At 37.9% G+C, this 27,741-nt stretch overlaps 1 protein-coding gene across 6 annotated transcripts in view; it reads right to left on the bottom strand.

Moving 5' to 3' along the window:
• The window catches only part of CACNB2 (calcium voltage-gated channel auxiliary subunit beta 2), a 263,484-nt gene that overhangs the window by 147,375 nt on the left and 88,368 nt on the right, over positions 1-27,741 (bottom strand). Inside the window, exon 1 of one of the 6 annotated variants that reach the window (XM_074900178.1) lies at positions 18,784-19,698. The exons of 4 other annotated variants lie outside the window; for them this stretch is intronic. In XM_074900178.1, the coding sequence (XP_074756279.1) occupies positions 18,784-18,864 (81 nt within the window). In that variant the 5' untranslated portion in view covers positions 18,865-19,698. Of the gene's footprint in view, positions 1-18,783; positions 19,699-27,741 lie in introns of those variants that run through there. One more of the 6 variants, XM_074900186.1, reaches the window with a different exon arrangement.

Genomic DNA, 27,741 nt, shown 5'->3' on the forward strand with positions numbered 1-27,741 from the left:
CATTGGCTATATCAATAGATACTTCTTTTAAATGGTAAAGGATATTTTTAAGTATTTGAGAACTGAGCATTTCAAATATCCAATATTTGTATATGTGGAGAATATACAAATATTTCAAATATTGAAATTTTAAAAATAAATCAGAAAATGAAATTTAAATCATTAAATAATTAATACTTTTAGGCCTTTACAGTAATTAATGTATTTTTAAAACTTGGGTTAATCTATTCTACGGTCACACTTAAAGATATTTTAGAAGTCTACAAGAAGTAGCCCCAGCTGGAATTTACTAAAGGTTTATTATTTGCTTCTTTCTATAATCATTTCTAGCTATTCAAAATGTGTGTAAAAGTCATTTTTGCTTCAGTCTAGGTGACTACACTGTTCCAATGGAAAGGCAGATTCATTGTCCGAGGGCATGATTTTCTTCACATTTATAATAACATTTAGAAGGTGGGAGGGTATGGAAGAAAATGACTTGTGTGACCTTTGCCTTCTTGCACTATCAGGTCTAGACCATTTAAATACTTCACTCAAAGTATCCCCTTTAATCAGTACCGGCTTTATTTAGACAATAAGCTGCTTGAGCCAGACAGGTTTATTATTTGCCTTCAGCATGAAATGCACATTGCTTACAGCTGAAAATCAAAACTACTTTTGGGGTAAGTTCCACAAAACAGTACTGCAATATGAATATAAAAGTCAAAATTGAACCCTAAAGTGAAATTCATTCCATACTAAGTCTTAAATATTTAGAAGAAAATAAGATAAATTTTTAAAATTTCAAATAATAATCTTAACAGAAATCTAACCAGAAAAATAAATTCCTTCTTATCTCATGGAAAAAACTAAAAATGCTGCAAATATATCAGATTTAAAGGTTAAGCACTCCCATTCTGATATTTTCCTTCATTTTTATTTACAGCTTTTACAAAATGACTTAGCTATTTTAAATTTTTTTTTTTTTTTAAACTTGTGTAAGTATAAATCAAGACAGCTTTTGGATAGCAGTCTCTTGAGTTTCTAAATATTTACTTAGCTAGTTGCTTAGTAGGAAGGTAGCAGAAATTATGTTATCATCCTTATGCTAAAAAAAATGTTTAACAGTGTTTCAGATTAACCACAATATAGCCTTGAGATTAGTTTGCTGTCTTGCACCGGAAGGCATATATAGTATAGCACAGGAAAATAACCTTGAGGCATTAGTGTAATCCATCGAGGTTAAAGTAGGAAAGCTAAAATTATTTAATACATTTTAAACCCATAGTGTAGTAAATGATTCAGTGCTAGGAAACAACCCTGACTAAAAATACAGCTCTTTTTAATATACTGAGTTTTAGGTCTAAAAAATGAGAGAAATGGGTCTCACTGAAGTTATTTCTCACACCCCTCCTCTCGTTCACGAGAGTTCCCAATTCACATTCAAGAACATATGAAGCTGAAGCGCTTCCGAGGCTGGAGGTTATGTCTGACCAGGAAAAGGCAAGCTGAAAAGAGGGATGATCTTTACTAACGTCTTGTCAAAAGTGCCCACATCAGGGGAGCCATGGAAATAACTAAAAACTCTTCAAAATTATCAGATTTAAAGTTCTGATCCCCCACTCCAACCATGGATTGGCCACCCACAAAGGAAGACTTTCCCCACCAGATACCCCAGACCCCAGGGACAGGTCATCTGCCTGGGGAGATCCCCTGGGGGCAAATGAGGGATGCAGTAAGCAGTCCTAAACCCCACTCTATATGCTATGATAATTCCCATGTTATAATAACCGGCATTTGCCCTGTTCTGTGAAAACAAAAGCATTCAACTGTACTAATTTACAGCTGTAAACAGATGAACCAATACTTATTCATGCAAATTAAAAATCCCAGAAATAAAAGGCAGAATTTGGCAGTAACACTGCTGAGGAGTTGCACCCATTTCCTAGGGAACTGACCAGTTCTCTAGTAATACTGGACCAGTAAGTTCAGTACTGTTAACAAACACAACATGCCAGAACACAGCTTGCAAGGGATGAAAGCGTCATGAATAACTTGAAAAATGGGAACCCAGACCTTACAGGAGGCTCTGGATGAAGTCTCAGTTGTTACACTCTGTGCAACAGATCCACGTAGTCACATTTCAGAGGATTAACAATATATTAAAGGAGGAATAATATAAATAACCCTAAGCACAGAATTGCAGAGGCATCATGAATTACTGTAAACAACTTGAAGACTGACCACAAAATACTACACCTGCCTATTCTACAGTAAATCTTTACTGAATGCATTCTTTAAGTAAATTGTGACACAAAACCTGTGTTTCTAGTAGCTAAATAGTGTGCCTGAAAAGGAATGTACAAGCAGAAATTGATAATGGCCTTTGTTGTGGTTTGAGCCGAGATGGCAACTGAGCACCATGCAGCTGCTTACTCCCTCCTTCCCCCCAGTGCTGAGAAGGGAAAGATAAAGCAAAGACTCTGCTCACTGCCCCATTCCACCCCAGCACTGGGAAGAAGGAAAGAAAAAGACTCAGGAAATTGAGATAAGGACAGGGAGGGATGATCTCATCTACTACAGCACAGGCAAAAGACAGGCTCATTAGGGGAAGAAAAAAAATCCCATAAATTTAATACAGACACTAACAACAGCAACACTTAACAGACATGGTAGGGCTCTGAGAAGCATTACCACATCTTGAAAACACCTTTCCCCACCCTCCCTTCTTCACAGGCTCATATTTGCTCTCTTTATCTCTACCTCTTTCCCCATAGTGGCATGGGGGCAGGGAATAGGGTCAGTCCTACCGCTTCTTCCTCCTCAGGGTGGGGGGAGCTTGTGTCATTCCTGCCCTGTTCCAGCGCGGTCCCCCTCTCACAGCAGACAGTCCTCCACAAACCAGCTCCAACAAGAGTCACTCCCACAGGCACGTGGGTCACCCCTGTGTGTTGCAATCCCCCTGGCGCCGAAATACAACAGCAGGGGCTTCTTCCCATGGGGTCCTGGTCTTCTTCAGGCACAGTCAGCTGTCCTGGCATGGGGCCCCCCACAGGCCACAAATACGTCTCTGCTCCACCATAGATCCCCGTGGGTGGTGGGGAAGGTTGGTCCTGCTGTCTCACCACAAGATACAGGGGAGTCTCTGCTCTGGAGCATCTCCCCTCCTTCTCCTCCTTCGTGACCTTGGTGTTCGCACAGATGTTCTTCTCACAACTTCTCACCACTCCCCCAACTCCTCCCAGGTTCCCCTTCTTAAATATGTTATCGCAGAGGAGCAGCTAAGTGGCTTGGCCTTGGTGCAGAGGTGGGTCTGACTTGGAGCTGGGGGAACTTTGAGAAGCTTCTCACAGGGGCCACTGATGTAGCCTCCTCCCCTGCTGCCAAAAAAAGCCCCGCCACTCACTCAAACCAGGACAGCCTTAAAAGACACCATAAATAATGTATAATAATTCTTCTTAATTACTAGGTACATTTCCTATTAATAATTATTGTTACTGCTGAAGTATTTTGTAATTCAACTTTATTTTTTATGCTTTGAGTCTATAGTCCTTTCTCCTTTCTAGGTGGTTTTCTGCTAGAAAGGAAGACAGATTGGTTTTGACTGCAGAAGTACGTTATTTACCTTACTACTATAACCCAAGCAGCTGCCGTTTAACAGCAAGGTTAAGGAGGAAAAGCTCAGAACTTTGTTATACCTTTTTTATAACCACAAACTAATTTATAATGGGAATCAGTCACTGTCTCAAAGAGTGTGAGATGAAACCAAGGTCCTGTTGTCTTCCTAAGTCTTCAAAGTTAAGCCCTGACTTTAAACATGTGGTGTTCTCTTTGGCTTCTTTTCTAGCTATGCTAGATGATGCAGAGGAGAGCTGGAACACCTCTGATGGCTTTGCAAGGCCCCAGCTCATAAATGGGCCAAGTCCTCACATGACAAATGGCCCACCACAGATGCTCACAGCTCAAACCAGTTAAATATAAAAATGCAAAGATTTCAGCATTCCTAAATGTCCTCTGCCCTCTGGATCAACTTCCTTCATTTTCATGGCCAGTCTCCCTTTTCACATTTTCAACTGGTCTATTGGCTTTTTGCTAAACTCTTCTTCTGTCTCATATACAGAACTGTCTGTCCACCCTCTTAAATGAAAGCCAAGTTTGTTCCTATCCAGCACTTAAATAAATGTTTAATAATTATGTTCATATACATTTTGTTTGGAGTCGTTCACTTACTGATTAGTAAAGAGTCCTTTGCATCAGTGAGGTATAAAACTCTCCCTTTTCTCTGCTATGACTGCTTGGCATCTTTAGGGAGGAATTTTTTCTCTTTAGACTTTACGTTCTCTGTCATTTTGTACATTATAGCCACACAAGATGTGACCATCCAGCTAGGCTAATTTTTGTGTAGCTTGATACAAGTGTACGGCTATCAGAAATAAGAGAAATCAATCAATTTGGAAGCACATTGGTTTTGAATGGCTTTTTCTCAACGTCCTCCTTTTAGTCAGGCACATTCATACATGAAAAATCCGATTAGAATGCATGCATTAAGTAGTTAATTATGGGCATGTGCCAAGTCTGGGTTTTAAACGCTTTGATTTCAGGGAGAAACACTAAAGCAGGTTTTGCTGTCTGGACATGAGAAATTATCTACGGATTTTTACAAATTACACAGTTTGGCAAGTCTTGAAAATTTCATCCTAAACTATAGTTTTAACTTTATTTAACATCATTATTTGATATGAAATTTAGCATCAAGTCTATTGTTAATGATGGATGGACACCAAAACATAATGTACTTCAGAGAGATCTTACCCTTTCTTTCCAAATATGCTTCAACATTATTACCATCGTGAATATTTATCTTCTCCTATGTGCATTTTACCTGAAATAATGGTACTGGCCTTGAATCTTTACTAGTTCATTTTTCTATGCAGATTTAGAAGTGTAATACTATTTAATGTAGCAACAATACAATGGTTAATATAGCTATCCAACAACCATAAAATCACACTGCTAAAATCCATTGGTAAGAAATTAGCACACTACAATGTATCAAGAATAAACAGCTACTGGCACTTGATGTTGAGCCTGAGTTCAAAGACCACCACACAACATTATAATTAACTAATCCAGAAGGTCTGAATTATTGCTAAAGAGCTTTTTCATTCCTTTTCCCTAAAAATGCAGTATTTACAACAGAGAGTTTACGCTGTCACTAGGAGAACACCAGTTCCCAGAGCCAACACGTTCATTACTCATGATGTAACTCGCAGCATGAGGAGTTCCTTGAAAACTATACTACAAGAATACAGTAGTTTCCATTAGTGTGGGAACATACCACATTTCTCATAGGATTCAAAGTATTTCCCTTAGCAACAATAAATCTATGGAAAAAGATACAAGAGAGTAGTTAAAAGCACTGGCTGTAAGTGAAAAGAAGTCCTTAGTTCACTACCATGAGCTAGTCTTAGGACTGTTCAAGTCATAAATATGCAGAAATTACCCTAGTAGTTCAGACCAACTGGGTTTTGGATTTCAACTTAAGTGATTTTTTTTTAAATTATTATTTTTAAAGGAGGCAATATGCACATTTTTGAGGTTAATTTTAGTTACAAACACAATTTCAAAGGAAGTACTTTAAAAACAAACCAGATACTTTACCCCTTGGATGGAGTCACATAAAAAACATATCTTAAAATAATCTGTTTCCAACTTACCAAAACGTTAAAGGAAATTTACAGGAAAATCTGCAATTCAAAAGCCATTTCCTTATGAGTGCTTGAATCACCCACAATAATAGTTCAAATTAAAACCCTGCATGCTTACTTGGATCTGATCGCTTAGCACATTGTTTTCACACTAGCAGTTCAGATTTAGAGAGGTACCAATGCCTCATTTACTCACTGATACGTGAATCCTTCTCTGTGACCACTGAACTGGTCACACATGTAACACAGTGCATAGATAACCCTATCAGTAAGGTGGAATAAGGCCATGCTACCTGGGCAACACTGTTGGACATACCATTTGGGACCTACTGGACAAAAAAAAGTGATTAGGAGAGGGCTGTTTGAGTGAGTAAGAATGAGGGTGGGAAAGGGGAAGAACTTGGTAGGAGAGAAGGGAAAACGTCCGCAAATTGATGCAGCGGCTCACGGTATTTTGGGGGTGCTTATGAAACAGCCCCAGATCTGTAGGTCAGGTCCTCCCACAGATAGCTTAGAAATCACAGTTCTGGGTTAAACAGACATGCTGCTAGGCTATCAAGGGGGACTAGCTTTGCTTCAGGCAGAGAAGTATCTCCCCTCCTTATTCCAACCTCACTCCAGACATTCACACCAGCTAAACACTCCACTTGGGTTTCCTCCCAAACCCTGCAGACCAGCACTGCCCAGCCACACCACTCAGGTCGCAAGCACAGGGACTGCAGCTCCAGGGGTTGCTACTGGATCACTGAGTGTGCTGGTCTAAACTAAGCTTTCCATTGATTTTGGAAAGCTGGGACATGGATTTTATTCATTTAAAAAGGTTGCCAGTCCAACAGTGTACAGAGGTGATTGACTGATCACGTGCAATCATCTGATGGAGAAAAACAGACCCAAAAACATGTGCATTGCAGTGCAGCCCACATTCCCTGTCATTCCTAACACATGAAAAGATTGAAGTGTCTGCTCTGGTGACAGTGGAAAAAGATGTTGTGTGACTGATGTTATTTTACTCATCAGAAAGATAGTATAATCATACTTGGCGTTGCTTTCACACTGTTATACAGCACACAGAGGTTACATCAGGGCAGATTTACTGACTTCAGACGAACATTCAGAGATAATTCTTATCCTTATATGACAATATTAAACACGTGACAGAGTTGACAACATTTGAAATGATACTTGAGAGTACAGTTTGTTCAGAAGAAAGTTGGAAAGTCACTTAGATTTTGCTCTATCTCTGTGTCATTTTGCCAGGAACTAAAGAGCACAGCCCTGTTCTGCCCTGTCCCCTCTCCTGCCACTTTGTTGGCTGTAGCGCTGGGAACACTTTGAAATTTCTGGCAATCCAACACTTTTCAACTTACTGTTCATGTCAAAGCTCGTAAGAGAAATTATCAATTATCTTCATGAGCTTTTTTAAGTGACCTTGCAAGAGCCCAATTGTCAGTGTTGAAATAGCTGGCATATAGCTTATTTAATTTCTGTTTACAATGGGAAAAATCTCCTAACACAAGTCTCTGTGATATTAAGAAACGTTTTCCAATTAAAAAAACCCAACAATTTGCCAAAACTCCTAAAATGAAAACTTCCTATGTGAAACTAATTGGAGACATTAATACTACATTAATGATATATTATTATTACATTAATACTTTTTAATGGTTGAAAATACATCTGAAATTAGATGTTTTGTTTATTTTTCACATAAGAATTCATTTTTTCAGTTGTTGAATTGCAAAGCTGATTTAACTGGCAAAGGGTGATTATGTTTCTTCTTCCTCTAAAAATCTGCTCCTAAAAATAAGTTTATAGTTATATTTTGCCTCATTAGCTTTACTCTCTATCAATTGTTAATGACTCCAAAGAATATCACGGTGTATTAATGCCTTCCAAGTACGGTATTCCATGCACTTACTCATACCTACTACTTCTGCACTCCTGTTTTGTCAGTGTTCAGAGACTAAGTCATTAAATAAGATCTTGGTTTCCTTACAATAGGCAGTAATGTAAAAGTTAGAAGAAAGTGCACTCTTCCCTAGGTGATCAATCAAATGGAACGAAAAAATTAGTTGTCTGGTCTGTGAGAAACAAGTCATAGTATATGACCAACTACTGAGTCTTCAAATCAAGGTTTTTGGGAGAAGAAGCCATGAGTTCTTGAATCTGGGGATTGTCCCATGGTGTTTCTGCTGCATTTTCTTCTGTCTGAATCAAAGCAGAGAGTATTAACTGCTGCTCTAATTTCTGACAGCTAATAAGGCCATAGTTATACCAAAGCATTCCAGTAACATCTAACTTTCACCGATAGGCAGGAACAGCTCTAGGACTAGATTGAGATGATCGTTTATAAAGAGGAAGCAGTTTGTCAAAAGATGCCATGTCTGACCCATGCCTTCTAATGACAAATAAACAAACAGGTGGATGTCAATAGCTGAGATAACATTACTTTGTTTTCCCTGTTCCCTTTGTGCTTTTAGGGAGGAACTTTAACTTCAAGGACAACTGAATGTCCCTTACTCCCGAACGGCCCTTGTTAGCCAAAGAAACAGTAAGCCAGAATTTTTGGTACTTACAGTTTAACAACAGGACGCCACATTCAGAAGCACAGCAACATAAAAATCTGTGATAATACCTTGCATATTAGTGCATTCAAAGGACCAAACACAGCTACCATCTTTTTTATTTTTTAGAACAGCATCCTCTCTTTTAGTCTTAGAGAGATTATGTTCTTCATATGCCTCTCTCTCAAATTGTTTACTAGCCTTATTTCAAAAAGTAACATTTAATATTATTTTAAAATATTGTTCTTATTCACCATAAGAGTACCTAGTGCACCAGACAGTGTTTTATGTATTTCACGGCATTCTCTTTTGATTGTTGTCGCCTATGATGCATATGAATTCTTTATTCAACACAGGGTAGATATAGAGGGTAATCTGACAGTAAAACCTCAAAATTAGTGGGAGACTCAAGGGAAATCATATCAAAAAGTGCAATTCACTCTGCTACAGGGCAGATTTTAAACTGGAAGCAGGTCTTCTAGTGAAATAAAAAGCCCACAAGACAGTAAAACCTGAAAGTATTGTACATAGAATCACAGAACCATTCAGTTCGGAAAAGACCCTTGGGATCATCGAGTCCAACCATCAGCCCTACTCTGCAAAGTTCCCCCCTACACCATATCCCTCAGCATGTCATCTAAACGACCCTTAAACATATCCAGGGATGGTGACTCCACCACCTCCTTGGGCAGCCTATTCCACTGTCTGACCACTCTTTCTGTGAAAAATATTTTCCTAATGTCCAGTCTGAACCTCCTCTGTTGCAGTTTAAAGCCATTCCCTCTTGTTCTGTCACTAATTACCTGTGAGAAGAGACCAGGACCAATCTCTCTACAATGTCCTTTCAGGTAGCTGTAGAGAGTGATGATTTTTCCCCTCAGCCTTCTCTTTCTCAAACTAAACAGTCCCAGCTCCTTCAATCTCTCCTCATAGCATTTATTCTCCAGGCCCTTCACCAGCTTCGTTGTCCTCCTCTGCACTCACCCCAGCACCTCAATATCTCTCTTGCACTGAGGTGCCCAAACTGGACACAATACTCCAGGTGTGGCCTCACCTGTGCAGAGCACAGGGGGACTATCACCTCCATACTTCTGCTGGTCACACTATTTCTAATAGAAACCAGGATGCCATTGGCTTTCTTGGCCACCTGGGCACACTGCTGGCTCATGTTCAGCTGCTTGCAAATTAGAACCCCCAGATCCTTCTCTTCCAGACAGCTCTCCAGCCACACCTCCCCGAGCCTGTAGCAATGCACAGGGTTGTTGTGGCCCAAGTGCAGAACCTGGCACTTGGCCTTGTTGAAACTCATCCTGTTAATGTTAGTCCACCAATCCAATCCATCCAAGTCTCTCTGTAGAGCCTCCCTATCCTCATGCAGATCGACACTCCCGCTTAACTTGGTGTCATCTGTGAACTTACTGATAATACACTCTATGTCCTTATCAAGATCATCAATAAAGATGTCAAACAGAAATGGTCCCAACACCTGAGGAACACCACGTGTGACTGGCAGCCAGCTGGATTTAGCTCCATTGACCACCACTCTCTGGGACCATCCATCTAGCCAGTGCTTGACCCAACAGACCGTTTGCTCATCCAGGCCATGGGCAGCCAGTTTTTCTATGAGAATCCTATGGGGAACTGTGTCAAATGCTTTTGGAAAATCCTCATAGATAATATCCACAGCTTTTCCCTCATCAGCTGCCTCATAGATGAGCCCTGCAATAAAATAATTCACACCTGAAAAATATTATATTGGTTTAGAATGCTGAAAACTGAGGTGTTCCTTGCAAAGTACCTCCTATTCTAAAATTTTTGAAGATAGCACAATATTATTATAGTAACTATCAAAGTGCCTGTCAAAGTTTATCGAATTAAATTTGTTTAATAAATTCTCACAGTGTGGTTATGAACATTTTGCATTCAAGAACCAGATTCTATAAGGTGGCAGAAGTCTCACAGAGTGGGATTTGCCCTGAAGAGTAGCCAAGGACATGCTGAAATGAGGAAACATCAATTGGCCTGTAAATAGGGCAAGAACTCAATATGCTGTATCAGATAGAACTGAATCTATTATAGTAGCCAGATACTTATTTACCAAAGCCAACATGAAGCAAAGGAAATTAAGAGAAGCAAAGACAGCAGGAAGTCAGACATACAGTCAATCCCTTAGGCCTCTGAAGAGAGGGTATCACCGATGGGCTCTAGGCACAGGTCTGGATTTTTGAATTCTTAAAACCTAAAAGCTTTTACAGCTGTATTTACTTCTTTGCCTTTTTTTTTTTTTTTTTTTTTTTTTTGGGGGGGGGGGGGGGGGGTAAATTACTTTAAAAATCTAATGTCTTTTGAATCTCTTCTCTCATTTCCAAGATGTTTTCACTTGTGACTGAAAACATTTAGGAATCATGTAGAATGGAAAAGAGATAGGTCTTCATTGCCAGTGTGTATCTTGGGAATGTAACATACGCTTCCACATACACAACTTTTTTGCATGTTATTTGTACATACGTTTCTTTCTGTGTGACATACCTTTGTATATCACTATCCAGATTTATCTAGTCTAGTAATCAACAGTTATATTATGTCTTAACAAGTGATGGTGTTGTTTACATCCTATGGAAGACATCTTACTGACACCTCAAGAGGCAACAAATAAACACTTCCTAGTAACTAGGTAAGTATATTCCTGATGATCATTTAGAGAAGCTATGGTAACTGTGTTTTTTTTTTTATCATGGCAATTCTTATCATGGTTCTTTCTACCAAATAAATAATAAAAATACATGCTTGGTTTAGTTCTCTGCACAGTATTACATTCAGATTGGCTCTAAATACTCAAAAACCATTTCCACAGGGGAAATCCTGGTCTTAGTTTCCTTGAAGAACAATCTACCTAATGAAAATGGAACTTAGGAAGACTTTCAATGTAATCAGTAGCCCTTATGAATTCGGTTAGTGGTTAGATACAAAAATCCTCTTATGAATCAGTATAAATATCAAGAAATAAACAGATACAGAAAAGTATGAGCATAGTTAGATGAAATTCTGATCAAATGTATCAAAACTTCATGATTAAAATACAGGCACATTTCTTGAATATTTCTCATGTTCCTTTCTTATAGTATCCATAATTTTTGTTCAGCATCACATTACTTGAAGGACAGCATAACTGGAAGGTACAAAAAAATTGCAGGACATTACAATATCTATACACAAGCAGAATTCCAGTTAAAATTTAGCACCCATTACAAGAACAAGTATTTTTAAAAGGGAGCAAGATGAATCCAAACAGAAGATTATACAGCCTTAACATACAATGCTATTGTGTTCAACAAAACATAACATTTCTATATAATCTATAACAATCAAACATGAAAGGGTTAAAACTTTCCCATTTTCCTTAGTTTTACAGAATCTTCCTAGTGTTGCAGCATGTTGCTAGCCCTAAATGTCCACTAGGTGCTTTCTTCTCTTCCTTTCTATTTCCCTGGGCTACCACATCGTTAGGAATAATTCTCCATTAATGCCCTGATGGTTTGAGTGAAGAACTTACAAACGCTTATGCAGTTACATGTTTAAATTTGTCATGAATCACTAGAAAAATAAACCATTTACACTTTATAGACTCTGAGCCTATTTATGCCTCTAGAAACACAAGATATATCTGGCAATTTGTCACAAATTGTGATCTTGGTCAGCTTTAATTTTTACAATTCAAATACAGGAAAATTACATTGCAAATATATATTGCAAGCTTCTCCAATTTTAGCAGTAGCAAAAAACTTAGAAAATAAAAAGGGAAATGACAATAGAAATAACTAACCCACTGAAATAAACAGTTGGCATTCCTGTATCCAGATTTTAATGTCAAAGGCCAGTATAAATACCGTTGACAAAAACAGTGATAATTTCCTTCTATCCACAGATACTTTTATACACAGCTTCTGTAATTACACCTTCTATTTAATGTCAGACAACATTACCTTCAAAGTCAGGTTTGTACTTTTCCCTACATTCTCCTCTATCCCCGACTAAACTGAAGATCTCTAAAAACTTCTCTTCATCAAGACAGTTCAAGGCAGCTCAAATCAATGACTGGGTCAACTGTCTTTTTATTAACTTCTGCTGGTGGAAAAACCTCTACCTTTCACATCTTAAAAAGGGGAGAATACATTCCTCTTACTTTCCCCTTTATATCTGTGTACTTATAAAGGTCTACAGAGATTTGAAGTAACAATTAGACATCTGTGGTAAATGCTTACATTTGCTATTACACAGTATTAAGAAAAAGTACTCTAGGAAAGTTAACATCTCATTTGTATGAAGTCAGTCAACAACAACTTTCTACCTTTAACATAAATTGTTCTCCAGCTTCTTTAAAACTGCTGCCTGGTAGTCACAAACTCAGCACAATGATGATGAAAAATCATGAATTTATTTTTCAGACGTGATTGCTTAGTTTTAAAGATCAAGCAGTCAGCCTGAGCCAAGCAGTGCTACTGATAGGGATGTATCACATACATTCAGCCCAGACTCCCAGTGCCAGAAGACTGAGTGCAATCACGGTCTTGCACACACAGGCTACTACTGCCCAGAGAAACTGTCATAAGTGCACCTCAGTTTGCTGGTACAGTCCAGCTGCTGTGAGGATGTAGGCAGAATTCTGGTTTCTGCAATTCAAGGGAAAACTTTCAGAAATTTCAAGTGAAACAAGTCCTCTAGCTTACAGCAGACTACTTCTGTGTGCCCTGATGACCTTTCTGCTAATCGGATTATGTATGTAGTTCCAACCAAAATCAGTGGGAATTACACTGATAAATAAGTACAAGAAAAAACAGAGGGGGTAATACATAATTAAGCTTTTTGCCTTTTGTTTCCTAGTGGTTTGACTTTTTGCAGCACACCACTTGAGTCTTCTGCAAGCAAAGGGAGTCAGTCAGGCAGCCACAGGAGTTCTCAGAGGTTTGCCTCTGAAGGATGAAGACAACCCAGGCCTGCTCCTATTAATAGAAAAAAACATGGTCTGCCAGCAGAGTGAGCCAAAGTCCTCATCAGAGCCTCACGGAGGAAGCTTGATCTATCACCCAATAATGCTAAGAGCTGTGTCCAGTAGAAACTAAGAACTTGAGAGACAGAGAACCAGAGAGAAAGCAAATGACAATGTCATTTCAGTCCATAATTAGTTGATAGAACAAGTATCACATTAGCACGTATTAGGCCAGACTGAGAAAGAACCAAAACAGAACCCTATTGAAAAGAAACATCACTTCATAAGCAATGTAACAAACAAGAGATTTTTTTTTTTTTTTTTACAATAATGGTATATTTTAGCCAAAAAATATCTACAACTCTTTCAGCTATGTCAATCTTTAAATGTCAAGAGCCATAATTTATCCAAGGACAAAGTCCTCCATGCAAGCCAGAGCTGAGTAATCAATTTCCTCTTGTGCCATAGACTACTCCAAGTATCGCATGGATACATCTTTAAGCCCACAGAGATACTGCTGCATTCAGGAGTTCTCTACTTAGACCTCCCATCAGATCCTTGCCTACCCTCTTTCTTAAAACATCTTAAAACAGCCCTATGAACTGTGCAACACCTTTATTATAGTTCCACAGAGAGGTGACATTCTCATTTTTAATATTTCCTGACTTCATCTACTTTTGCAGTCTCTTCACAAGGTCAATACTAATACAAACCAGAGCAACAGGATGCCTGTAAATAGCGAGTGCTTCTCTCCGAGCTTTCCTCTCATCCATGCACCTTGAGAACCTCAAGCAAAAATAACTCATCCGAGGGAACCTTTTGTCCTTTCTATTAAACAGAGCAAATTTAATTTGTATTATCATCATCTTTCATGTTTCAGGGTAAACCCACACTCAGATAATTTTCCAACTATTTTCAAGCTTTTTCCACTGTCTATTTTTCAAACTACTTGTTTAATTTCCTATTTTTAAGTTGTCCCCAAATGCAGACACAGAATTAGAACTCAGTGTAGACATGCCCTCCTCTTGGTGTTTCTGCATTTGTTTAATCCTTCCTCCTTTCTAATAGTATCGCATCTTTTAAAATTCAAAGCTCTAGCTTGTCTATCTCCCTTTTCTCCCTTATAATTTTATCTTCTCCTCTCCTTTTTTCTTTGACCATTTAATCCTCCATTTCTTCAAGTCAGTCCATATTTCACAAGTTGTCAAATCAATGTAACTGAACTATTTACATTTTCCACACATATCCCATCCTCACTTAAAACAGCTGGAACAAACATTTCACTATATAAATCCCATCTTTCTTCTTTCATCCTTCACTTTGTGTACCTTTATAACATTATGTGTACCACCATGTAACTTCTTAAGTAATAAAATGAGACAGAAATATCAGTCCCTTTTATTAGCTTATGCAGTTCACCAGGAATTGTAATTTAGATAACTACATAAAAGTCAGTCTGTCTCTGTAAATTCCACTCCTTTGCATTTGAGTGATACGAGGTGTGTGACAAAGAATGGTAGTAAGAGGACAGAGATAATGAATACTGTACAATTAAGATTTATCTCTTAAATACCAACAATGACAACTCAGTTTAAACATTAGTAAAAGCAGAAACACAGTGTTTATGCACTAAGCATCCTAAATTATGGTAATAGCAATGCAGCAAATTTTATATCCATCCAAACCTGTCTTTCAAGGAAGAAGATGAACTCTACCAAAATGGCACATAGATTTTGGTGAGTTTTGCAGTGGGTACCACAATCGACAATTACTGACAGCTGAGCATGGCAGGAGGTTCCACAGCTTTCAGCTAAAGAGCTAGAATTTATTCTTGGATATCTGCAGCTCTATGACCTTTCTGCTCAGTAGGTTGCCTTGGCACAGAGTCAAGGTTTGCAGCCCTCCAGCAGGGCTTGCATGGCTCCAAAGGTCAGAGGACACTGGGAGAAGAGAAAAGAGCTGTATCTGGAACTCTGTAAGTTCATGCTACTCTTGAAAATTACATCAGGTACAAAATTAAATGTCCTTCACGGAATACTTAAAGATGTTTACTCCTGTAATATACCAGTTTAACAGATTGGCCAAATAGTTTAAAGGAAATATAGGGAAGAATTGTTTCATTAACAGGCATAGAGCAATATTTTGAAGACTCTATGGTACTTCAAATTTAAAAGTTCCTTTAAGCTCAAGTCTCACCATCATTGGCCACTTAGGTCAAAAACATAATTTAAACCCCCCCCCATCATGTCTCAGAGCCTCATTTATTGTAATCTACTGACTTTTTCCATAGGTGTTGGTCCTACCTACATTTGTCACGGTGTTTAAGGACAGGATTGCTTGTACCTACATAAAGTAATAATAAAATTGACTATGTAGGACAATAAAACTTAAATTCCAGTCAATAAGAGTCAATTTAACAAAATTATTCCATTAGGGGTAATTAAATGGATGTATTTTGTAAATCAAATAATTTAAGAAAACCCAAGGCCTTAGATGAGAAACAGATTTTACAGTCATCTTGTCTAGGTCAGCCTTAGTTCTTCCCAGTAGCTTTCAGGAATATCCACATGTGGCAGCATCAACAGCCTTTAGGTATAAGTGAACATATTCTCTATGTAATCTACAACTAAAGCCACTGCAGTGCCCCTATGGCCATTTAATGCACTTTAAAAGCAACACACCCTGTGTAGCAGTGACCAAAGCTTTCCTCAAAGCCACATGCACAAAACCAAGGCTGTAATTCACATGCGTGGAAACCACAGAGCAGTATCAAAGTTGTGCAGATCTATCAAATGGTAGGTGAAGAGCTTTAGGGAAAAAACCAACACACTAAGAAGTTGTTGATTCCTCAGCTCTTGAAAGACTTAAGAAATTAATTTCTCAGCCTTGCAGTTTCTGAGGTGAGGGTCCTTGCAACAGTCAGGTGTCTCTGACATACACTGGTGCAAAATTAGATGAATCACACAGGTAGCAGTCTTTTGTGCAAGGACACACCAATATAGTGTGGTTTCTGTCCTTAAGAACTTGTATGCTAAAGACACAGAAACAAATGCCAACTTTAATTACAGAATGACATAAATTTAGCAAACAAGCTGATTCAGCAAAGTGGTTGACCACAATCTTAAGTTTTAAGCAGGTGAGAAATAAACTGAAATTTCAGCAGATGTTGAAGTGCTTTGCTAAGTTATAGTCAAAATTTTTTTCTTGCCACTCACCCTTGTGATTCAGCCTTGGACCCTCATATTTTCACTGCATATGAACAAATGTCAAGATCAAATCAACAGAGAGGTAGAATTTCTGGAGTCCAACTCCATATTTTCAGAGAGTTGAAAATAATCTCCACTTGTTGGGATTTAAACCAAGTGATATTTTGAGCATGTATCTGATTCTGTAAGGTGCCCTTTTACTTCACTGCAGGGTATCTCAGGTTTTCAAAACATAAGAGCACTAAAAAAAAAAAATCACTATTATTTTCTGAAAAATTCTCATTACTTGTTTTAAACATCCTCAGTGCAATAGCTATTCTATTTTTTTTTTTTTAATTTAAAATACTGGTTACAAAATTATCTTTATACTTACTAAAGAAATTATACCTTCCATCACTTAGTGAATAATTTTTACACTGTATTGCCATAGATGGATGAAGGATTAAGCACATCCCCTCCCACAAGAAAACCAAAGAGAAAGAGCTGAAGGCAAGAGTTACATAAAACTATCTTCATATTTTTATAGAATTATTAATTTCTTCCTTTTACTCTATGTTGCAAATAGATACCCAGTCACAAACATAAATTACTAATAGAATACATTCGATTCAAAATTAAGTCAGAAATCCTGACAACTTTTTCAGATTTATTTATTTATTTAAGAAAGGGAAAAATGTTACATAAAGTACAAGTAATCCCAAAAGCTACAGTCATTTGGATGCTGTATCTAGTTCAGCACATAGCTGCAATCATGTAAATTGCCATTTTTGCACCACAAATTTCAAATCTGTTCATAGTTTATTCATTTCACATGTGCAACTACGTGTTTAGTGAAACAATGAAAAGTCATTAATGTCTGCAACATAGGGCTATGTCACGATGGATAAACTGTATCAAACATTCAGTTAAAATGATTGCAAAAATTCACTATTTTCATGACAACATATATCTTTTTCCTTTTGTATGCAAATTGGTAGTGAAAGCATGGAGGAGGAGAGAGGTCTCATTTATTTTATTCTTGGGGATCATTCCACAGTGTAAAACTATGGGTAAGAGTAAGTACATCAGTGTTCTCCAACATAGTCACCAGAAATAAGTATTTTAAATACCTAAACCTGGTGACAATCATAGCTGCAAACATACGAGGTTTTTACCTCTAGGAAGACACTGTAAGTGAGCAGTTAACCCCTCCTTACCTAAATTGGGGGATACAAACATCTATCAACTATGGTGATATATATACAGAAATAGACTGCTTCATGAACACACATGAAATTTCTAAGTAAACTGAAATTTAATGCATTTTCATAGCTAATAATTACTGAGCAGTCACAAAGAAGAGAAGGTATCTATCCTCATGTCTGGCAGTGATGTCCTTTATTCCCAAACAACCCCAGCACTGTAGACAAGGAAACGCAGTCATGGGCAACACAGTTGGGGCAAGATGTGATGACTCAGAGAGGTCAGTGAAGAAGCCCTAAAGCCATCTACTCAGCAAGTGCCAGCATGCCCAGGTATCTGCGTGGAACTGGAGTTTAATACTCTTTTTGTTTGTTTGAGCAGGCAGTACCTTGGCTGTGTTGTATAATCATACGTGATGTGGGTTAAGAAAAGGCACTGTTACTCACTCTGGAATTGTATTTTGCGGCTTCCTTTATTCCCCAACAGGGAATCCTAGATTCTGACACAGAAATAACTTATCAGGACAAAATAACAATGTATTTTCTTAGTAAAAATGAAGAAAGTCAACAGAAAAGAAACTAAACATGGACTCCTTCAACCCACCATGTATTACAACTTATTAGACCATACTGAAGCAACTTCTGGGACTTTTTTTAACAATGTTTAAAGATGTGGATCATACTACTCGTAATAATAACTACAGTAGCAAATCATTATAATATACAAAAATATAAGTTAAAATACAATTAAAATCACTAAGCTCCTCCAAATCTTACTCTTCTTAAGGTACTCCTGTACCCTTAAAGATAAAACAATTTTGCAAGTGATTTAAAAGTACGTAGCACAAACCCTTTACCAGCATAAACAAAAAATATACATATCAAAAGCAAGTATGCTGCAAGTCTATAATTTTAAAATTTCCAAATATAGTTCCTTCAAAATACCAGTATTCCAATTAATGTATTTTTTATTTTTCTTAATTCTTAGAAATAATTTAAATAATTATGATATTTAATCACTTACCATTTTTTTTATCTACCTTACACCTCAGTCTATTCAAGTTTGTACTTCTACATATATAGAGAAGCATACTCATATACATATATATGTGAAAAAATGAATACATATAGAAACTTTGTTCATCCTTTTGTACTTACCCAGGACACATTTTTAGCTTTGGGTGTTTTTAGCATGGCAACATGCAAGGCTGATATGACCAACAGCAGCCCCACCAGCATGGAAAGTCAGATGGAGGGGTAGTCCAGGTGCCTCTGTTACCCCAGGGTGTGCAGTCCCTGAGCCTGGCTGACACAGGCACACTGAGCATGTGGTCAGGTAACAATAAAAAAAGTCATTTTTCTTCCCGATGTACAATCCAGTCAAATAGAGACAAATCTTTGTGAAATATCTGTCTTCAGCAGCAGCTGGCTGTATTTCTGTATAGCCATGAAATCCAAAGTTGGCTCTTCTCTTGGAAAAGTTAAAAGCAAAAGTCAAAAGGACCCACTCTCACAGATACCTTACAGACACTTCCCCCTTCCACTGGCAAAACTCAGAGCCCAGATACCCACCAAGGTTCTACCCAAGCACTGAGCTTGTAGGAGAATGAAGCCCAACACTGAAAGCCACTTGCCTTCAGAAGATGTCGAAGAGACGCCCGGTTGCTGGCCGCACCGTTTAACTGCTGCTGTGCCTGAATATTTCACAACCCCAGGATCTTCCAAGTAATAAAGAGAATTAGGATCTCAATGTCAATAAATAATGCACGCCAACAGGTCACGCGGGTGCCTGCTCCAGCCCCGTGGAGGGTACCTGTTGTCCCAGCAGCCTGCCACGGTTTTGGGCACACCCGCCAGCAGAGTCATGTGTCCCACAAGGGGAAGCAAAAGCAGAAAATCACTGTCCCTGCTCATTTCTCTTTGTTCCTCTGCCCTTCTGTCCCTTTACTTTTACCTCCTGTCAATCTAGATTACCAGAGCAGATCCAGGCTAAATTTTGCAACTATCAGTAGTGATTAGAGTGAGTTGATTGAAATCGGATTATACAGGGGGGACCTCTGCTTCCTCACTCAGCACGCAAGCCAGTACCATTTGCAAAATACTTATGCTTCACTGCACAGTATGAGAGCATTTGGAGCAGTCCATTTTAACTGAATCAGTGCAGTAAAAACAAACCAGACTGTGCTGCCTCTAAAACAGAAAAGGGAAAAGGGATTCTGTTTTTAATACCTGCATGAATTTAAAGGGAAATGTTTCAAACCATTTCCAGGTGTAAGAGTTCACTGGAGTCTCATGGATTCTCCAGAAAGCATGGTATATCAAAGGGTAGCATTAGTTACCTAAAGTGCTCCATGTACCTGACTGCTACTGTTCAAATATGGATCCAGTACAAGGATAACTGCATGGCGTCTGAGCACCAAACGCAGGAGAAGCATCATCCTTCCCCAGGGTAACAACTGCAAATCCTGCTGCCGGTACCTATGCAACTCACAAACAATCTAATGCAAATGTGCTTTTTCCAAAGCATATCATTAAATGTATGAGCAAGTGACCTGCCTGAACCATATTCAAATACAAATATTCATCTATTTAAATACATACAAGAGCTATCAAATAAAAAGGTAGGATGTATTATAAAATTATAGTGCTGTCATAAAACTGTGGTATTGAATCTTGAAAAGAAGAAAACAAAAATTATAATACAAAAGGAGATTGGTGGAACAGAACAAGTAAGGGGGCAAGATGATAAAAACAATAAAAAAATGTACAAAATTCAGTTAAGTCCAGCTGACAGACATCATGAATGTGACACACAGATGCAGTTTGCATTACAACATACCATTTTTCTAGGACATCCTGAACAGAAACTTAATATTATTATGTGCTCATGATACAGACCTAGATTATGCTCCAAGCATAATCTGTCACTTCACACTCATTGTTTAATATATTTGTATAAATGCAATGAGTTTATGATTCTACAAATTCAATTTGTGGATGGTCAATAATTTGTTTGCAGGTAGTTAAAGTAATATTAAGGTCTTTTCCAAGATGACAGCATAAACTTTTTATTTTGTTAAAAGAAACTCTAGAAACTGTTTACAATGATTGGGACAGACAGAAAAGCAAAATACATGTATCTTTCAATGGAATTAATAATCCGATTTCAAAATAATTACAGTCTCTGCAGATTTGTAGTACACACTGAGGGTAATTAGAAGAAGTTTGGTACACTCTGCTTTGCATATGATAGAATGAAGGCTTGTATGCACACATTTTTCTAATAGATCCCCCTATTTTTATTAAATCCACCTAGCCTCATGGAGCTGAAGCAGTATCCATTACTGGCTCATCAGCATCTTTAACTAGAAGAATCTGTAGACCTTGATTTGTACCTAGGAAATCAGCAGCTGATAAACTACAGATGCTGATGAAGTAGAACCATCTATTTGAGACAGAATGAATTACTTGGTATTTTAACAGTAGGTTTTTCATTTAAGAGAAACATCATTATTCTACTGTAGATGTTCAAATATAGGTCAGTAGGCAGAAATCCTGTCAGAGTTAAGGAAACTAATTCACTTCTGGAAAAAAAAAAAAAAAAGGACAACAAATGCAACTATTAAGTGTTATCTATATTTGAAAAAAAAAAAAAAGTTTCTAGCCTTTTCAAAAACACTGAGATATGGAATACCTTGGATGTGACAGAACAAAATTTTAGAACACTGTGCTACTGCATGTTGGCAGCCTTACATCAGGATTTAGGTTGTATAAATCACAGGTCAATACACATTTCAGGGAAGACAACTTTAGAAAACAGCAGGTTGCACTTGGTTCCTTCAACGAAGCTCAAATTTGGATATGTATTTGTACCCCTGAATTGCACTAGTACTTTTCATGTCATCCTTTAAACAAGGTGACCATTTATGAAATACCTATCTTTTGAAAGTTTCAGTGAAAACTACAAAGATCAATGTTAAAATACAAGGTCACGTACATCCTGCTTTCTATTAATTGCTTAACCCAGCCAGGTAGGAAAATTTGAAGATGCATATACAGGCATATGTACACCTGTACCTATCTTGCTAAACTATGCAGCACTTCTGGGATACAGAGACTCTCCAAAATCTTACAGCTGTTCTCTCATAAGGCACATGGAATAACTTTACTCAATCTCAGAACAGCTCTGACATTGATTTTCTCCAGTGAGGTGCATTCTTTTTTGGATTCATCTTTACATGAATCATATATCAAAGATATTTATTATCCTCTTTGTTGTTCATGCTGACCACAGATCACCTTCCATCAAGCCGTTAACCAGTCACTCATGATATACCAGGTTAACAGATGCACAAGGGCAAACAGAAGCTGTTGCATCACTGGAAAAAGGTTCATTCAAATATCTGGTATGTCAAGTGCTGACAGAAACAAGTCAGTCAACCACAGAAATACTTCATACTGATAATGTTTTATCTTTAATACAGAAAAAATAAATATTCCTTGTCCTAAGAAAGAATCTACACGTTTTAAAAACTGACACTGAAAGGCAGAAAGAGTAAAAATTTCTGAGGTAGCAATGTAACTAAGACGGCCAAATAAAGGCCTCCCGCTTAAAAAACAAAACCAAAACAAAACCAACCAAACAAAACCAAAACAAATGAAAAATGCATAAGCCACAGTTGGCAATGCACAAGAAACAGTTTTCAAGGCATAAAATGCCACAGAACAAAGCCTGTGAGTTAACATTTTCTGGAGACAATAAACTACAGCCAGTCTTGAACACTTTAGCACTGCTTACTGATTGGAGCTGCCTTCCATTCATCAGTGACACATAATCAGGAAAAGCTTTTTAGGTCATGCTTTTGTTCCTCCTAGAGGCATATACTTAAATGCATGGGATTCAACTTCAAGACTATGGTATTTTTATCCATTCATCTCTACTGAAACATTTATAACCTGATACGTGCTCCTCGCTAAAGACAAAAAAGTTCCTATGTTATGAATAACTCTCTGCTATAGATCTCTGTACTTTCTCTCACTATCACTGGAATAGATCTCTGATTACTTGTGTGAGATGAGTACATTGTTTCATCTCATATATGGTTTTGTTAGGAAACTGCCACTGACATTCTTTTATAGTAACAAAATATCTCTTACATATTATTTATAGTACACATGCATACTTATTGATACATATATAACACAGGCAAATATCACAACAGAATTCCCACATACTTTGATATCAATTTATTATTTCCCTCTATCTGACTTTGACCATAAAATGATAAGATACATGTAAGTAATAAACTAAAAAAAGGCCACCAAAAAATTAGTTCTGGGAGTAATAAACCAGATGCAAATGACAAAAATAAATGCAAAGGAGATTTGAATGCCATTCTACAACAAGTTAGTTCTTAACATGAAAAAAAAACTTCAGAAGCTAATTTGCTTTCCACTGACTGGGAATCAAGCAGATATATTAAACAGTCAACACTTGTTTCATTATCATGTCACTATTCTCTGTAATTCTCTCAATTCTAACGGAGTGAAACTACAAAATTGGTGTCAGCAGGAGAAACCTGACGCACTCTAAACACACTTGAACCTGTGGCTTTTGTGATCTTTGCTGAATCTGCACTACAGTTAATATATAATTGATAAAGGAACTGGACGGATAAAAGTCTGCCTACAGTTGATTCCAGGGAGCCTTAAAGACTACAAATCCCATTTTAGTCCTGGGAAGAGGAAGAAATGGCAGAAACCAGATATGTAAACCAAAAGAAATATTAACTTAAATAGGCTATGTAACATAAATGAGGCTGCCACTGAGGTAATCTCGGTTTTACTTAATAAAATTACCTGCAAATAAATTAAAAGGTAAGAATTTCTGGACTTCTCAGAATGCTAAAGGTAAGCACCTGCCTGTTGCACACTTCCACAGACAGAAACACTATAAACATACATCTGTGCACTTAAAGTCATACACTTCTACTTCCCAGTTGAATTTTCACAATTTCTACAATTTTAATGTATCATATACATATCCCCAATGGAAGCAACTGAGTTAGTGAGTCTATTTAGGTGCCAACTTACAAATGTGAAGTGAGTCACAACCAGCACAGCAAGAAAGACAGTGTGTCTTTTCTGAAAGTCCAAATACAAGGTATAGATGTATGCTGCCCAAACATATGCATGGACAGGATGCTGTATAGTAAGTGCCCATTGTGACATACACTACTTACCAGGCTCATGTCCAGGCCCCACAGCATGAGGACAATAGTATTCTCTGGAAGAACTCTCTGCAAAGCTACACTCAATTTTTAAATTATTTGGGCTCAAATTAAACTGTGTATGACTGAAATGCTGGGGCTCCAAACCCAAACCCTAAATTAAGGCTGACATACGGGTGATTCCCGCAGCCCTTCACAAAGGGGGGGTGAGTTTGCCTTTAGGCTTCCCTCCAGGGTGGGGCCGGCCTGGCAGGGAGAGCCATGGGGTAAATGAGCCCCAGGTGTCCCACAGTAAGTAAACAAGGGTCAGGTGTCCCACTGAGGGATAAAAGCTGGGACCACTTGCAGGCAGGGGCAGTGTCTGTCTGTGAGGTGGATGCACTCTGCAGAGTTCCCTGTTGGGGAAGGAGCTCCTGCCTCCCTGGGACTGGGCTCTAGTCAGGTCTGGCTTTTGTAAACGGGGGCTGTGTAAAGATTCAGTATGTGGCTTCCTTGGTCTTATGTGTTTGGCTTGTTGACTCAGTTGTCTCCTGTCCCTTCTATAGGAGACTGCATTTCACCATTTATTCCACATGTTGTTGGTTGTGTGGTGTCATTGTTGGGGTCAGTGGGATTGGTGTTGATTATGTATAATCTGACTGACTTGTTTGTTTCCCCCAGCGCTCACCCATGTATTGACCCTTTTGTATCAAATACAATTTGGTTATTGGTTCATCTTTATGCTGGCTGTGTCCTTTATGCTAGGCCTGGTAACTGGCAAAACAATCACTGACTCCAATAAGTCCACCGAGGTTCTAGTAGTTAGACAGGGGAAATAAAAGTGTAGATGACTGGATGGTCATCCCTACATGGCAACTTTCCACAGTCAAAAGTACATAAGAGTTTCAATGAGATGTTACATAATTATTAGAAACACTTCTGTTTCAAACATACCATGTCTAGACATATTAAAAAAAACCAACCACTTCACAGAGAAATTAATGACTTCATTCCATTCTGAAAGTTAGAGGATGTAAGTATAGAGTTTGTTACATTAGTACTTAACGCAAAGGTATCTTGCAGCACTGTCACTGGTGTAGAACAGATTAGCTAGATCTGACCCTATATGCTGTGCTAATAAATACAAACTTGGTCCCATACAAACAAGTTGAGCAGCAGCTGGCATTTGAGTTTTCTCCTTCTTAGCTCACAGAAGTTTAGAGCAGCAGCTGCTGATGGCTTGCCAGACATGTGCTCAAGTAAAATAAACTAAATTTATTCCCTTGCACAGAAGTACTTAGAAATACTAAATTTCACTTAAAGCAGCTAATTTAGTGCCAACTGGATGTATTAAAAAGTCCTACTGCAAAAAAAAAACTAATTAAAAGACAATAATGGTTGAAAATCTAGATGCTTAGAAGACTAGAAAGTCCAGATATTAGCATTGTTCCATGTAGGACCTGTGGTGTAATCTTTAATTCCAGAGGACACAAATCTCATTGTTCATCTCATGTAGGCCTTCTGTTTTCTACAATGTTGAACAATAAACCTAAAATGACAGACCTATTCTGCATGTTTTTATCATTCATCATCTTTTTTTCTGAAGTTGCACTTCTTGTACAGTCACTGCAACATACAATAGTTTTCCCATCTTTAATGAGCATACTTTCAGAAGATTGTTATTCTTATTTGATAGCTGGAATATCAATTCCAGATGAGTCCATTAGTTAATGAAGACCCTAGTCAGAGAGGGTTCTGGTCTGATCCTTCCAAGAACTTACAATTCTGTAATACTTTCTGTATTTAGAGCACATTTGTAAACTTCTGCTGTATTGCATACTCAGCAGTTCTGCAAATAAATCCTGACCACTTCAATTTTGAGATCACAGAGCTGTTTTAAGCCAGGTATTCCCAAGGTGGTCCACAAGACACTTATAGAATGATCTGAATCTGTGATTTAAACAAAATATCCAGCCTTGCCAAAATCCAAACAAGCACCAAATCAATTTCCATTTTATTGATAAAACTATCCTCCGTCTCCTGCATTCACTTACTGAGCTCTTACTTCAGCAACGAAGTGATGCCTCACATCAAGAAAACTGATTTTAGATGTGTTTTTTTTTCCTGAGTATCAGCCATCAAGTCATGGATATAGCTGTGATCTTAGGAAAAAGAGAATGTGGTTCTTGGTCTTGAAATACCACTTTGTAGTGTATACACACAATTCTAGGGTGTGAATTTCAGCTTTCGAATAAATGACTTTGTAACACCTTATGTCACCTTATAATGCAGAGGTTTTCCTTTACTTTTTTATAGGTTTTATTAAAAGTCCCAGCACCATCACCACTAGAAAAGAAACCATATGAATGCATGGAATAATTCTGATTGCAACAAGCCTCACGTTACTGACCACAACTGCTCTAAATTCAGAGCTGTGGCTGAAACAGATGTATGTTGCCGGAGTCATTTCAATTTGGCTCCTCAAAATAAGCAGACACTGGAATTAACATGTCTGCTCTCTAGATATAAAACAGAAATGACAACATAACCTTGCACAGAAATGCTGTAAATTTCCTCATTAAAATTTGTGAAGCGATTAGATGAACATTATAGAAGACTGTACTGCTTAATGAAGATCATTAAAGAAAAGCCTTCATACACATAACACAGGAATCCGTCACTTGGGCTGCCAAACAGTAATTGTTATTCTTAACATAGGCCAGGCCCTCAAAAAGGATGAGAGGCACATGGTCTTCTGCTTACTGATACTGGAAAGATACTACAGTTTAGACACTGGTCCCTCCTCCTGCTGTCCCTGCCACCTCTGCATGTTGGTGGCCATCTCCTCCCTGCCACCAAATGATTTATAACTGCACAGCTCAGTTCCTGTCCTACCCTCCACCCTCCTCTGATTCCCAGCCTCACTGTCCCTCCCATGGGTCCCAGCCACCAGCACTGCCACCACCCTGCTTGGGCAAACACAGGACAGTAGCAGACCGACCCCTTGCTCTAGGCAGATCCCCACAGCCTGTTCCAAGTCAGACGTGTAACTAGTGTTTCTCAAAGGATCAGCTTATTTCCTGTAAACCAATTCTAAAAAACCTCTTCTGGAATAGAGACCTTGGTTGTAGAAAACCACCAAGTTTTACAATTTCAGAGCCAATGTGTATGGGATGAAAGAAGGAGTTGGGTAGCAAGGTGAGAAGTCTGCTGTCATGCTGGTACAGCCCAGCAGGCAGGGAAGAAAACAGAATGGGTTACGAAGAGACAGAATTCCCCAAACTACAAAGCTGTGAAACCAACCAAAATTCAGATATCTCAAAGTTTGATTTTAAAATAATTCTTTAGCAGTTGTCATATTACCATCATTCATATTTTTAAAACATATTATGTGAGATACTGCAGCTGACTGCTGGGATTATGTTTCTCAGAACAAGAAGAAATTCTGTGGATATTAATAACATGCAGCATCTGTTTCCAATAGTTAGTTTCTAAGGTAGGTAGACAACAAACTTTCCATACCTGTCCTATTCAGCAGTACAAAGAACAAACATAAAAGCTTCATAAAAATGCAGAAAATTGTAAAAAAAAAAAAAAAAATAAAATAAAGTAAAAATTGTTCAAAGAGAGAAACAGAAAATGGAAAATTTTTACAAGTTTCTGCATGATGTTTTAGAGGTTACTGAAAAGTTCACATTGGATATTTACAAGTAGAAAATTAATGACAGGCTCACAGCACAGGAAAGCTCAAAGAGTATGTGAATGTAATACTTTAGTGGTGTTTCAGTTGATTGCATATAAGTAATAATGAAAGTACTAAAAATACTCAAAGAACCAAGTTTTAATACTTGGTGTCCTGTACTAAATTGTATTGGAAATCACAAAGAAAAATAATCAAAAGCATCAA

This window comes from Athene noctua, chromosome 2 (genome assembly GCF_965140245.1).
Source record: "Athene noctua chromosome 2, bAthNoc1.hap1.1, whole genome shotgun sequence".
Taxonomy (NCBI): domain Eukaryota; kingdom Metazoa; phylum Chordata; class Aves; order Strigiformes; family Strigidae; genus Athene; species Athene noctua.